The 15,081-nt window shown below is 40.4% G+C and overlaps 2 protein-coding genes across 2 annotated transcripts; one reads left to right on the top strand and one right to left on the bottom strand.

The window, feature by feature from the left end:
* On the bottom strand, positions 1 to 10,200 carry dclk3 (doublecortin-like kinase 3). Its single transcript, XM_086063232.1, has 9 exons — positions 9,154 to 10,200; positions 5,165 to 5,227; positions 4,233 to 4,459; positions 3,792 to 3,923; positions 3,235 to 3,715; positions 1,633 to 2,108; positions 898 to 1,030; positions 651 to 818; positions 1 to 496 (listed from the first exon to the last, which is right to left on the bottom strand). Exons 2-9 carry the CDS (start codon positions 5,223 to 5,225, stop codon positions 213 to 215), a joined length of 1,962 nt encoding a protein of 653 aa, XP_085919358.1. The 5' UTR covers positions 5,226 to 5,227; positions 9,154 to 10,200; the 3' UTR covers positions 1 to 212.
* Positions 9,257 to 13,466, top strand: fabp3 (fatty acid binding protein 3, muscle and heart). Its single transcript, XM_086063235.1, has 4 exons — positions 9,257 to 9,448; positions 11,725 to 11,897; positions 12,877 to 12,978; positions 13,053 to 13,466. The coding sequence occupies exons 1-4, from the start codon at positions 9,376 to 9,378 to the stop codon at positions 13,104 to 13,106; spliced, it is 402 nt and encodes a 133-aa protein (XP_085919361.1). The 5' UTR covers positions 9,257 to 9,375; the 3' UTR covers positions 13,107 to 13,466.
* The last annotated feature ends 1,615 nt before the right edge of the window (positions 13,467 to 15,081 follow it).

Here is a 15,081-nt window from a genome sequence, read left to right as displayed (position 1 = left end):
CCCACCCCCGGAACCCAAGACCGACATGCTCCTTATTTGGATTGGAAAGGAAGTCACACATTTATGATCACCACACGAGTTGTTTTTGTGGATCTTTTGGCTTTCCTCCCCCATTTCCCAAAAACAAGCATGTCCGCTGCATCGAAGCTGAAAGTGACTCTTTTCGACATCTCTCTTCGAAAGCGATTCTTTGATTTGACGGGCTGCTGGTTTCAGCCCGTTTGAGTGTCTGAGCTCGTCGGGTCGGAAGCCTGCCCGCCGCTTGGGTCCCTAACAGTCTTGGGGTTTTCCTTCAGTGTCGTCTGGACCTTCTCTCTGTCGAGCGGCGCCGGTCTGGTTGGTTCTTCTTCCATCCTGGTCTTGCGGTGGCACTCTAGCGCCTTCTGCTGGCAGCTGGCCGCCATGACTCTCAGCCAGGGACGCTGCAACGTGTGCTCTGCCGTCATCCTGGCCACCGGGTCGGACTGGAGGAGGCCTGAGACCAGACCTTTGGCTTCTGAACCACAACATAAGCATGGTGCAGTTGTATTTAAGTTCAGTGCTTTCAACTTTGAAATCTAAACTAGTGCGACGTGGCCTCATCCTATTTTTTTGTATATATTTCCATAAAATTGTGGTTGAACATTTTTGGCATGTTCCAATGTTCCTACCTTCTGAAATGGCGTCCCAATATGGGGGCAGGAAGTGCAGTTGCCCCTGCTTGATGATTTCAAACAGTTCCTCCTGGTCTCGATCCCGACTTCGAAAGGGGGCAAAGCCGCACAGAAGGATGTAGAGAATGACGCCCAGCGCCCACATGTCCACCTCCACGCCGTATCCTGCCGGGTCATATTATTTAGAAATGGTTTAAAAAAAAAAGAAGAAATGGTTCCAGAAGGACTTTGGTGCAGCACTAACCTGTCTCGAACAGAATCTCGGGCGCGACGTAAGTGGGCGTGCCGCAGATGGTGAAGACGGGCTCGGTCACGACCATGGCGAGGCCGAAGTCGGCCAGCTTTAGTCTGGTCATGCCAGGAACCGTGTGAACGATCTGACAGAGCAAAGAGGTCGGCTTACATTAATTAAGTACAATTTCCAAAGTAATGGTATATGGTAAGGTCTTACAAATGCAATTATGCCATCTAGTGGCAGGAAAATGACCTCAACACAAATCAATATCACTCCTTTTTTCACAGTACAGTACATCTTTTAACTTTTAACTCAATTTAATGAATATTTCCATATTTCTATTAGTTAAAATTTTTCCTCTTTTATGTTGACAAGAGTATGAACATTTAGAGAGAGAAAATTTTAAATTTTATTGTACATTTAGAACAGTTTTAAAATGTGTGATTAATCGTGAGTTAACTATTGAAGTCATGCGATTAAAACAATTTTTATCTCCTGACTCCCCGAGTTTAAACACATTTTATAATCCAAAAATGCTTACTCCACATGGGCAGTTCCACATTTCTGTACATTTAGACATGGCTGTCCATTCAAAAAATGTAATTAAAGTTGAAAAAATATTGAAAAAATTCTTTGAACAGTGCCACAGAACTACAGTACTTGGTTTTCAACTATCATGCTGAATTCCGATATCAGATATGGCATTTTGAAAAATATTGACCACGGATGTTTTTGTCAACTGACCAGCAGGTTCTCGGGTTTGACGTCTCGGTGGACCACGCTCCGGCGGTGTATGTACTGAAGCGCCTCGCTCACGTCGGCCACCATCAGCGCGGCCTCGTCCTCGCCGAAGCTGCCGCGCTGGCTGATGGCCTCGAAGAGGTCGCCCCCGCCGGCCAGCTCCATGACCAGGTAAGCCCTGGCGGGCGTGCGGTGCTGGGCCAGCAGCCGGACGATGCGCGGGTGCCTCAGGCTGGCCAGCAGACTCAGCTCGTTCTGCAGCATGTGCTCTCGGCCCAGCAGCCGCGAGCGCTCCACCATCTTGGCGGCCAGCGTCCTGCCGTCGGCCCGGCGCCGGCACTCGCGCACCACCGCAAAGTTGCCGTCCCCCAGGAGACGGCCCACGTCGTAGAGGCGGTCCACGTCGGCCTCGGAGACCTCGCTGCCCTCCGAGCAAAGGTCCGAGAAGTCGCTCGAGATCCCGGGAGGATTCTTACAGTCTGGGGGAAAACTAATTATGAGTGTTACATTGAAAAAAATGTGAGAACAATACGTTGGTTTTTTTGAGTCTCGAACCTTTCCTGTCAAAAGAGCCATTTTAGGCCAAATAAATAACAAAAAATATGCCTGGAGCCACAAAACATTTGAACATGAAGGAAACATTGTGTCAGTGTTAGTAGTCTAATGTGCATCATTTTCATACATTTTTAGACTTTTCTGCCTTTCTATAAAATTTAATTTTATGGAAATATAGTAATTTTCTGCCTCGCTTCCTTTTTTTGGACATTTTTTCTGCCTTTTTTGCTATCAAATTGATGACATTTTTGCCTTTTTGAACCTTTTTGTTGTTTCCTGCCTTTTTTAAAATAAAGTTTCTGACTTTTTGGGGGGAAATATATTTTATGGTAATTTTCTACCTTTCTTTTTTTTTTAATTGGACATTCTTTTCTGCCTTTTCGTCATCCTTTTTTACATTGATGGTCACTTTTTGGACATTTGTAATTATTAAAAAAATAATAATTTTCATTTACCTTTCGTCTCAACTCACATTTGGACTCTGACCTTTTTTAAAATATTTAATTATTCATTTTTTTTATCAAAACCATTAATTCTTTTAAAGAATATTTTGTCTTCCACGAAAAATACTTATTTATACTAATTAAAAAAAATACAAATAAATAAACAGGTAACATAAATGAATACATAATATACATAAATACATAAAAAAAACTAATTTATACAAATTATAAATAAATAAATGAATAAATAAAAATATGTAAAAAACTAAATAATTTCTACTCATTTAAAGAAACTAATAAATAAATAGGTAAAATAAATATATATAAATATTTTTAAAAAACCCACTAATTTCTACTCATTAAAAAAAATATTTTTTATGAATTAATTCATTCATTAATAAAATACTAATAAATATGTTTAAAAAAAAAACTAGTTTCTTCTAAAAAAAAATTTTGATCCATAGGGAGCCACAGGGGAGGGACTAAAGAGCCAAATGTGGCTCCCGAGCCGCAGGTTGCAGACCACTGGTCTAGAATCACATGTGCATTCACACAACTAACTGAACACCAAAATAAAATAAAACGCAAAATACAAAACTCTTGTAACCTTGGGTTGAACTTTCCGCTTGCTTCCTGCACACGGGGGGCAGCGGGGCCCTTCCTGAAAACGGGTTGATCCACTCCGGGCTTGGACGCTTGGCTCTTCTCACAAAGCAATTTTCACACAGAGGAGCGACGTCCGCCTCTCGCTCAGCCCCGCCCCTCACTCGAAGCTTCTGCAGATGGTTGGGAAGGTGGGCGGCTCTCCTGGACACGCCCTTACTCGCTTTCTCCGTCACGGGTGGCGCTGGATCTTCCGTGGGATCCTTGTCGTCCGCGCCCTCGCCGTAGCCGCTGTCCGCCTTGGCGGCTTTATCCGGCGCCGGTCGGAGCTTCTTCTCCCAGACGAGCAGCGCCTCGGTCCGGTAGCGGGACTGCTCCGGGAACAGCTCCGCCAGCGCTTCCTGTAGACTGCTCAGCTCCGGGCGGGCTTTGCCCAGCGCCAGGAGGGCCGTGTCGCCACGGAAGAAGTCGCCAACGCTTTTCACCTGAGGTGCATACCGATAAACTCTTATTAGGATTCTTGGTGTCGATTTTAGGATCGAAAGCGAAGGAAGATCGCACCTCTCGGGCAAAAGCGGTGTAGAGGCGGGTCACTCGGGATCGGTGCCAACGGGGGAACCCCAGTGCTTCCGAGACGTCCAATAGGAGCTGCTCGAAAGAGACTACGCCCCTGCGGTTTAAAAGCACTGTCACCTTGGAAAAAATAAACAGAAGTTCACTTCGCACCCAAAAAAGTAGCGTATAAAACACAAACAAATTGCGTAATTTTTTTTTTGAAACACATTTAAAAATATATATATTTAAATATACATATGTTTATATATATTTATTTCCATTTACATTTATATTTATTTTTCTATTTAATTTTTGAATTATATTTTTTATATATATATATATAAATAAAAAAAAATTTGGTTAGCTTTGGTCCTGCATAATATTCATCCCAGGATAATGAGCCACATGCTGCTTCACCACGTCGAAAGACAAATGAAGGCGGTTTACTTTCCGTGGCGCGCTCTGACCGGGTCGTACAACGGTGACCAGATGGGGTCGCTCGGCGCTCTCTTCCGCATGTCGCCCGTGGAAGAGTGGCAGGTGAGGGGCCGCCCCGCGGATCTGCCCCGGGCGGTGATGGGGGCGAGTGTGCCAGGGCGGCGGCGGCGGCGGCGGCAGAGCACCAGCAGCACCAGTTCCACCGCCGCAACGTTTCAAAGACGGGCCGGGAGCTGCTAAAACACAGGAATATATGGAGTTGGTTAGAACCAAAATGGCTGACTTCATGTGTCTTTTCACACTTTGTGAGACTTTTTTTGTGGACAGACATGCCTCCCAAATGTCATGTTGCTAAGTTCAACTGGCTTCAAGGGCTGGATTTTTTTAAATTGCAAAACTCCCCCGGAAATGGTCAGGATAAGCTTAAAATGGCCGCCTGAAAGCAAAATGGCTGACTTCCTGTATCCCCATCCCTATTGTAGGTATTAGATCAGCATCATTAACAAACACACTTTCAGTCCTTATTCTCAACAACAAATCCTCATGATCAGATTTGAGTTTTTTTTTCCATTACATGAAGTGCAAGTGGTGCCATTTGAGACTTCATGCGGCCCCGGATTCATTATTTAAGCTTTCTTGAGACGGACACACACCTGAACAAAAGCTTCCTTGACCTGGATGTCTGCATCATTAATGAAAACGTTCACTTTCTGGAGAACACAATGCGTGTGTGTGTGCGTGCGGGGTGTGTGTGTGTGTGTGCGTGCGTGCGTGCGTGTTGACAGGGTTGGCGAGAGAAAGAGTGTGTATGAGAGAGAAAACAGTGCGTGATTTGCCTCCACCAACATATCTCCATTTTGCAAGACCCCCAAAAAACTGTTTGCATACAAATAGTTTTCTTTGGAACTGTCTCGTGTCAATAACAAAAAAACAAAACTCACCTGCAGTTCTCCATTTCCTCGCCGCATCGCAGCCAAAACGAGCCTTGGCAGGCGGTGCCATTTCTAAACAAAACCAGACCGAAACAAGTGAGTGGCAAGTTCCAATTGAAAACAAGTGTCTGACGTCATCCCTCGCGAGCTGAATTTGACACGAGCCGGCGTTAAGCGGTTGCCGTGGTTATTCGTCAAGTTGCATATCTTGGTGTCGGAAGTATAGTTAGTTGGTACTTCAAAGTAAGATTAACAGGCACTAAAATGCTGCGAGTGCTCAACACTGTCACGTATTAAGTTAGTTATAGCAATAAATGCAAAATGTAAACTATGAAAAACCTAGCTATCATCTATTGTCGTGCTTTATGGCTCTTTTGACAAATATATGCATTTTATTTTGAAGTCAACGCAAGGATGTGAAATATTACACTTTTGTTACTTGTTTCAGATGCTCAGAACGAGAGGCTAATTAATACAACAACAATAATAATAATAATAATAACACGCTAAAATGTTTGTTAGGTATTGTTCTGGATTGTTTCTCACTGACAGTTGCGAGCATGCACTCTGATACGACACATTGGGTGGTCTCTTGTTTTCTTTTCTTTTGTTATTATTATAATTTTTGTTAATTAAGACCTCCTCACCACGGTGGCCACCTACCTCGTGGTCTGTCTCCAGGGATACTGTTAATATTGGATTAGCAATTCCTTTCTTTTCATCCCGGATCTACATCCTGTCCTTTGACCATTCAACAGTAACTTAAATATATTGTCACGAACTGGGTAATGTAATGGTATGCCTTAAAAACAACAACAACTTAGAATGTAAGTATTTTAGTGCTATGGTATTTGGTTGAAAATCAAGCTAAAACATTTCATATATGAATATGTCATCGCATTTTATCCACGGGACAACATTTATTTAGTGGCAGTATTGTCGTTTGACCGACAGATGGAGCTAGTGCACCAAAACAAGGCCTAGCTGTTTGAGCGCCTCGAAAACTGCAGACTAAACGGGGATTAATATTTATTTTTCTCATTTTACTCTTAATCCACTACTGGCTATTAAAACTAAAACATTTTGTCTCAAAAACAAAACAAAAAACATTGTAGCAAGTATGAGTATTCATTTGTATCCATTACTGGGTATCAACATCAACAAGGTGTGAACTTTAACTACTGCTGCTTATTAAAATGAAAAGGTTTTATTATCTATGAACTACTGAAACAATATACAAAAAAGATATCATATTTGCGCCAAGGTTCTTCGTCGCGTGATGCATTTAAGGTAGGATAGAGTCATTGGGTATGACGCTATCACCCCCCCCCCCCCCCCCCCCTCCTTTCTTTCAAATGAGCATGTTAGCACTTGAAGCTAGGTCACGACTTTTTGGGCCAGAAGTTGACTATTTTTTTTTTTTTTTAAAGAGCAGAGCTGGTTAAGCGTCTGTAAACTGTAAGTTTTAGAGTTAATAAAAGGTCATCTGCAATTAGAAACTCAATGAACCACCAACTTGAGACGAGGCCAACCCCGCCCTCAACTGAACAGAATCCACGTGAAATAGTTGGAAGCGACATCAACGTTCCTCACTTTTATGACATTCAACACTCGCAGGGCTAATTAGATACATTTGAATGCGCCGTTTGTTTGTGTGCGTTAACGTTAACGGACGCCTGCCTAGTCAATATCTTTGCATAGGGTGTGTATTAATCCATTTAGGAGCTCAAAGTGAAATTCCCGCCTCCAAAAGTCCCACGCTATAAATCATGTCATAACACAGCATGTGGTCCAACTCTCTCTTGCACGCACACACACGCACACACACACACACCCTTACACTTTTGGACGTGTCGTTGGTCAGTCTTTTATAATGGTTACCTTTCACCTCGTGGCCTGCTTGCTTTTTTTCCGCATGTGTGCCTCACACCTGTTTATGTCAAACACACATACAAGCTGCTGCGGGACAAGGGCAGTGGGACGTGCGTGCGTGTGCGTGTGTGTGTGTGTGTGTGTGTGTGTGTGTGTGTGTGTGTGTGTGTGTGTGTGTGTGTGTGTGTGTGAAGTAACAATGTGACTTTTTGTCGCCATGTATTGCCAACAATGGCAGGTTTTTATGAGAATCAAGTTGTAATTTTGTTGCGTATTCTTTCTGCAAGATTGCAGTCCTATTACTAATAAATAAATAAATAAATAAATAAATAAAGTGGCCATGTTGCCTCATGGACCAACAATGCCGCCCTACTCGCCGTCGGGAGAAGTGAAGCCACTGGCGGCCATCTTAAGTTGCTACTCGGCAAACTCACCCAACTTGATTCCAATTGATTTCTATGAGGCATTTTCACGTTATTTTCCGTCTCTATGGCAAAAATGCCGCCATGTATGGCGCACCGTTGCACCAATAAGTCTGGGAGAAGCGCGCCATGTACATTTCATGGCCAGAATACCATTTTTAATTTTCTCTAATGCTACTCAAAGGTGACATCAGATTGTCAGAACTATCAACAATCAAACGAAAGTAATTCTCTGTGAAACGTGAACATAATCTCTGTGAGTCACAATTCACGATATTGAGATAATATGCTGCCGATGCTCACAGTCAAGTTTGCTCTCGACCACTGTTGGACTAATAACACAGGAAAAGTGAGTGAGTGCAACTGCTCATTTAAAAAAAAAAAAAACAAAAAAAAAAAAAACAATTGTCAAGGTTTCACTAGTTAGCCGTGTGCTAACTGTTAGCATGTAACAGATACCTGTCAACTTGCCATTTGCACAGATGTAAATAATGACACACATGCGCATGCGCGCGCACACACACGCAACCCATTGGAGGTTGTGTCCAAATTTTTCGTATCAGGTTTTACCAGGGAAGGCGGGCGGTCACATGACATCTTCCTACACATGGGCGAGCCTGTCTTGGCGTGCAAATGTGTGTGTGCAGGCATGAATACAAACACACACACACACACACACACACACACACAGTCAGGGCAAGTAGAGGTTATTAGAGGGCAAACAAGTGCAGAACTAGTAAAGTGGTAATAATAATAATAATAATAATAATAATAATAATAATAATAATAATAATAATAATAATAATAATAATAATAACAAAACTGCCAAAATTAAAAATGAATGAATGAATGAATAAATATATAAATGTGAAAATAAAAACAGATATTTATTTTGTGGAATTTTGCACTTTACCAACTCTGCGTTATGAATGTTGCAAACGATGTTCCTTTGTGACAATGACAATAAATATTCTGAATCTGAATTAAAAAAAATAAATACAAAAAATAAATATCAATGGAAAAAAATAAAATAAATACCCATATATATCCATAAAAAATAAATAAAAGTAAAAAATAAAATACTAAATAAAAAACGAGATTCAAAAAATAAAAATAAATGTATTTATATTAATATTTTTATTTTCATTCTTATTCATTTACTTATTTTTAATTTTGGCAGTTTTGGTCTTCCATAATTGGGGTCTAGTCATCCACCACACATTTTTCACTGCTCAAATATGCTATCAAAGTTTAATTTATGCAAATTTTCAGATTGAATTAGTGGTTATTGTCCATCTGCACTGTGAAGCGCTGTCGGTTTTTGTTTGACCAGATCAGCTGAACTTTATTTGGGATTTTATTTTGCTGACACATTATTCTCCTGTCTTACTTCTTTTTCTTTTTTTTCCCAATTGCATTGAAAAGAAAATAATAGTGGGAAAAGTTTTGTTGTTATTTATTTACATCCCCAAAACTTGGCATTTTAACAGGGGTGTATAGACTTTTTATACCGACTGTTTTTTGTGGGGGGGGGTTTTGTGCTCACCATACACAAATGAAAAGTCAGCTTTTTTTCCCGCCGCAGTTCCGATGATGACGAAACTTGTGGTGAAATTCTTCAGAATGAAGACTTCTTGTCGGTATGCGGCACATGACACGAAGCGTCATGTTACCCCAGGATAAAAAGTCAGCACGTCTACTCACCTCTTCCTCGTCTCTTCCCCTCCTCCCGCGGCAGCCTCTTCTCGATGACATCACGAACAGCCGGTGTCAAGCCAGCCAGTAGGAACGCGCCACTTCCCCCTCCTCCTCAGTCTTTCTGCAGTCTGCCTTCTTTCTCTCTCTCTCACACACACACTCTCTACTCTCTCACATAGGCTTTCACACACACTCTCCCCTCATTCCTCCACCTTTTCCGCAGACATCATGGCCGAGGCCTTCGTGGGCACATGGAACCTGAAAAGCAGCGAGAACTTTGAAGAGTACATGAAGCAACTGGGTGAGTCTGTTTTATGTGACGTGATGTGTTGTGATGTGACGTGATGTGTGTGTGTGTGTGTGTTTTTGCATTCATTCATTCAAGGGACGAACAAGATGGAGAATGTGGCATAAGGGCGGAAAAGACGGAGGAGGAGGGAGGGTGGAGTGGCTGAGAGAGCACATGGCCCGAGTGTGGTGGGGAGGGTGGAGTGGCTGAGCGAGCACATGGCCTTAGTGTGGTAGGGAGGGGCCCTGAATGGCCCCCAGTGTGGGAGAATGGTCAGGAGCCGGCCACACACTTCCATTTGAAAGGCGGCCATTGTTGGCAAATGTAGGAGGGCTCGCATTTTCAAACGCTGCTGAGACAGAATGCAACGTGTGATTCCAAATAGGACATCACAGGACACTAGATTAGGTACGCCAATGCACAACTTGCATACACCGATGATGTCATTTGTGTCAGTGGTGGGAGGAGCAACATCGTCATACAGCAGAGATGACATTTTCAAATGGCAAAATATCAGAACCAAAATTTTGAATATTTATATATATATTTATTTATTTATTTATTTAATACATGAATTAAAAACACTGAAAAAGTTCCAAAAACAGTAATAAATAAATAAAAACATTAGCTGAGTAAAAAAAAAAGAAGTATATTTTTGTTTCACAAGTAAACCAAAATATTTTTTATTTAAACAGGAAAATAAAATGTTAAATTGAATTTCAATTATTTATTTTTTAAACCACAAAACTAAACTTAAAAATATATATTTTTAAATATTTTTGGTTTCAAAATAAAATGTAATGTGTTTTTATATTTAAAATAAATTTAAAACATTTAACTTGTTTTCATTCATTTTATCTTCTCTATTGTATCTTTTCCCCCATTTAAACGACACTAGAATAGATAAAAATATAAATGCTTTAAAAAGTTTCAAACAATACAAATGTAGCTTGTTCGGACAGGCTCAACTGAGGGTTGTGTTTGCACTAATCAAATAAATGTAAAATATGAGCAAAACTCTGTTAACTGTTTTTCCTGTGTGTGAATATGTACATAAACATAAGCAAATTTACATGTTTGCATGATGTAAATGCTCAACAAATAAAGATTGTTAAAAAATACAAATGTAACAAAAATCCAAACTTTTCTTTTCATTTAAAATAAATCAAATTTGGGAAATTCAAATACAAAATAAAAGGTACATTTTCAAATGTACTTTTAAAATAAGAAATTGAATTAAGAATTATTGTTTGACAAGATGTCTCATCATCACATGCTACACACGTACCTAATACAGGCAGTCCTCGAGTTACAGCGGAGTTCCGACCTACGCTTGCGTTGTAACCTGAATTTCGACTTAAGTTGTATTTCTCCGTTAAAGTCGATATTTACGTCAAAATAATTTGTACAGTAATAAAAAAATAAATAAAAAAAAGATATTTGCGCGACCCGGAAGACGCCGGAACAAATATTTTCCGTTGCTGACCGACGGCTGAGCGGAGCTAATTCAAGCTTCAATGGAAACGGGACGCGCCCGACGGCGAGCCGACCGGCTGGTGGACGTTCCGTCGCTGGAGGTAACCACAGCAACAACACAGCTTTAAATAACTTTAAAATGGCGTGATTACTGTGGGAAAATAACGAAAAATAAGGCGCTACGGACGAGGCACGGGCGCCGTAAAAGTCCAAACGACGTAGGTCGAGGACTCCCTTATACGGCAATGACATAAATACCAAATAACATTGAGAACTGCGTGTGTCTCGTTGACCAAGAGAATTGCTGAGGGGGGGGGGGGGGGGGAAATAAGGCCGCCAGTTGCCATGGTGACAAGGGCAGGTCTTTTTCAAATGGCCCTGAGGTCACTGCTTGTAATTATCTCAACACCCCACCCCCAATACACACACACACACACACACACACACATCCTCGAGAACCCTGCAAAAGTGTGTGTGCGTGAGACACAATGCACCTGCCCCCATCTCTCTCTCTCACTCACTCACTCACTCACACTCACTCACTCACTCACTGACTGACTCTCTCTCTCACTCACTCACTCACTCACTCTCTCTCTCTCTCTCTCTCTCTCTCTCTCTCTCACTCACTCACTCACTCACACAAAAGGCTATGTGAGTCATCCAGTGTTCAGGTGCACACGTACAATTAATGGAAATCCCGCAGAACAGGCTGCACACAAACCACAAGTCACTACATGACTGACAGTCACAAGAAGGCTCCCCTTTTCCCACGCCACCTAAACGTAGCGGTATGCTGCTCCCCCCCCCCGCAGGCGTGGGCTTCGCCGTGCGCAAGTTGGGCAACGTGACCAAGCCCACCACCATCATCTTGGTGGCCGGCGACACGGTGACGGTCAAGACGCAGAGCTCCGTCAAGAACACCGAGATCTCCTTCAAGCTGGGAGAAGAGTTCGACGAGACCACCGCCGACAGCAGGAACGTCAAGGTCGGTCTGACGAGTCCATCTCGATGAAAAGTGCAGTCAGGTCACGTCGCCAAGGATTATTATTATTCGAAAGGTCTTCATTGTGAACGGTCGAAAAGTGTGTGGAGTCGATGATACCAACAAAAGACTGCAATATAAAAGTTATAACATTATAAAAAAATTTTTTTTTTAAGTTTAACCATAGTGTACCTTCTTTAATTTGTCAAATTGTAGTTGTTTTTATTAATCAAAAGACATAAAAGGTTTCATGAATAACATTTGATATTAATATTTACAAAATGGGGGGGAAAATAAGTTGTGACAATCACAGTAATAGTCAAATTAGACAAGTTTAATTAAAAAAAAAATATAGATACAATTTATGGTTAAAAAAAGTCAAAATATGAAAAACTAATTTTGTTTTTTATATTTACAAACGTTATATGAAATAAACAAAATTTGATTTGAATGAAATGAAATGAATAAAAAATAAAATTAAGTGAAAATAGAAATGTAAACAATAAAAAATGTTTAATTTAATAGTCTAATAATAGTAACTTTTTTTTCTTTTCAAAAAGTCAAATAAAAACTTGTAGACAAAAAAGTTTTAAACTTTTAACTGTCAAATTGAAATAAAATGTAATTTAAGTTTAAAAAAATCAACAATTCGTAATAGTGTAAAAAAAAGAGCATGAACTATATTTTACTTTTTTTTTATTTAAATTGAATTATTTATTTTATAAACAATGGCATTATTCTCAATTTTTTAACGACAACATTGGATGGCTCGCATCACGTTTGGAAAGTCCACAAAGCTGGTTTCTGGTTTAGTGTTCAAATTGATATTTTCAGCATAATTATGTAAACTCAAACAAACAAGCCTGCTCAACTGAATTATGCAAAAACAAAAAAAAATTCACGAGTGCTTTTGTTGACTGGCTCTGGCATCATTTTTGCATACTTCCTTGAGGGAGGTAACACCTCAAGCTCTTGTGCGCAGTCGTTGGTGAAAATAGAAGACGGCAAGATGGTTCACGTCCAGCGGTGGGACGACAAGGAGACCAGTCTGGTGCGCGAAGTGAATGGCAACGCCCTCACGCTGGTCAGTTCGCTCAAAAAAACACAAGCAAACAATATTTTGGCTTGTTTTTCTGAAATGTTGGCTTTCGGAAACAGACGCTGACGCTGGGCGACGTCGTGAGCACACGCTCCTACGAGAAGGCCGAGTGAAGCCCCCCCCCCCCCCCCCCCCCCGGAAAACATGCTTGCATCCACAGGGCTCCGAAACCGCAATGTATCAACTCATGTTTCCATCATATATTGCAGTCAGTATTATTTACACTACATGTGGACCCCCCCTCCCCCCCAATCCCGTACCGTCCTATGACGTCCTCCCTACTTTGAGGACTTCAACTGTTAAAAACACTGAAAATATTCCAATGTTATTTTTCTTTGGAGTATCACAGTTTTTTTGTTTTGTTTGCTTGTTTGGAATTGTGATGCATGGAGTCCACTTTTCAAACCTGGAAATGTTTTCAATTGAAACGTTGGGAAGTCATAAAAAAATAAAAAATAAAATCCCAAACCAAATGTGTGGAAATTGTGATTTATTTTATAGCATTACCAAGTTAGTGTCCTGCGACGGCGTATTGGGCCCATGTATAAATATATTTTCTTCAGAGGGCGGGGGCAATATTCTGAGAAATTATTTTTTTGAGACTTTATAAACTCACATATTTTTTTTATTTTTATTATTATTGCCCCCCCCCCCCCCTCTAAAAAAATCTATTTATACGTGGGCCTAATACGCCGTCGTACTACCCAAACTGTCCACCGAAAAACACTTCTCTTCAAGTTGACAGCCAAAGTAAAGTGCCCCCCCCCCCCCAAAAATGTCACAGTCCAAACTGACCATAGAAAAAAAGCCTGTTTCTCAAGTTGCCGTCTTAGGATAAACAAACGTCTCAAAGTTGGCGTCCTTAGATAAACATGCATCATGTTTAAGAGTCATTACGGAAACAAAAGGTGTCCGGGCGAAAGCAAGCATCTCCAAGTTACTGTCCAAAAAAGCAAAAAGGCAAATTGCTGTCGAAAGAAAAGCATGCAGCTCCAAGAACATCTTGGACTTGCAAGCAGCCATTATAAGATTCGTCGTCCAAAGAAACGAAAAGCATCTCCCAAGTTGCCGGCATGAATCTCTAAATCATTTTCCAAAGAAAACCACCTCATTTTTATCCTAACTTGGATTAACATATTTTTAACGAGCGAGCAACATCACTTCTTTTTTTTTTTTTTACCATTTGCATACAAATAAAAGAGGGAAAGCATATCTCGCAAGGCCGTGTGTCCGGAAAGGAATTTGGCGGACGCCTCTGAAGTGATCCAAAGAGTGTGAGCACACTTTCCATCCTATAAATAAACACCAAGCAGCTCGTGTACACTATTTGTGTGTGCGCGCGTGTGTGCGTGTCCTGGCAAGGTGAAAGGAACAATTCCAGATGTTTTTGCACTTGATCATTCTTTCGCTTACTGGAGAGGTGTCACGCAAGGTCGCCAACGAGGTTAAAGGTCAGACTTTTTCGACGCTCACCAAACGCTTGATTTTCTACTTGATTACGGAACTGTTGCCGTTCATTGTTTGTACGCGGGGGTAACAAAATATTCATAAATAATTGAATTAGAAAAGAAACATAATATAAGAAAAATATATTTATATTTCCTTTAAAAACAAAACAAAAAAAACTTTAAAAGAGCCAATGATTAGGTAAAACAAAAAAAATTACATTTGAAAATATTTGCATATATGTGGGTATGCTTTTTAAATTTGTCAAATACAGTTTTATTAAATTATATAACACATTAATATATATATAGAACTATCCTAAAACATTAAGAAAATATTTTGGATTTTTAATTTTGAAAGAAATATTAAAAGAGCCATTGATGATCTAGGAAAATTATAAAATATAAATACATGCGTATGCTAACTAACGATCATTAAAATGATCTTTAGCATTACAAAAATAAAACAGTATTTACTCAAACATTTATAAACAGTATATACAAAAAAATACATTTTTTTCCCCCTCTTATCTAAAAAATATATATAGATTTTGATACATCATGTAGAAGACGATTTGGTTCGGGTGTGAGACTTGAAAAAAAGGAAGAAGCAGAAATTAAAGCCAACTTCTTCCATTTGCCT

The sequence above is a fragment of the Leptonotus elevatus genome, chromosome 19 (genome assembly GCF_054856555.1).
Source record: "Leptonotus elevatus isolate MCC_2025b chromosome 19, RoL_Lele_1.0, whole genome shotgun sequence".
NCBI lineage: Eukaryota > Metazoa > Chordata > Actinopteri > Syngnathiformes > Syngnathidae > Leptonotus > Leptonotus elevatus.
The sequence above is the reverse complement of the archived record's forward strand: the minus strand, read 5'-3'. Positions and strand labels throughout refer to the sequence as shown.

Coding starts and splice junctions, on each gene's coding strand:
- dclk3 (XM_086063232.1), bottom strand. CDS start 5,225: ATGGCACCGCCTGCCAAGGCTCGTTTTGGCTGCGATGCGGCGAGGAAA. Junction 3,924..4,232: donor GTCAGAGCGCGCCACGGAAA/GTAAACCGCCTT, acceptor ATTTTTTCCAAG/GTGACAGTGCTTTTAAACCG. Junction 497..650: donor TTGGGACGCCATTTCAGAAG/GTAGGAACATTG, acceptor GTTGTGGTTCAG/AAGCCAAAGGTCTGGTCTCA.
- fabp3 (XM_086063235.1), top strand. CDS start 9,376: ATGGCCGAGGCCTTCGTGGGCACATGGAACCTGAAAAGCAGCGAGAAC. Junction 9,449..11,724: donor AGAGTACATGAAGCAACTGG/GTGAGTCTGTTT, acceptor CCCCCCCCGCAG/GCGTGGGCTTCGCCGTGCGC. Junction 11,898..12,876: donor CCGACAGCAGGAACGTCAAG/GTCGGTCTGACG, acceptor TCTTGTGCGCAG/TCGTTGGTGAAAATAGAAGA.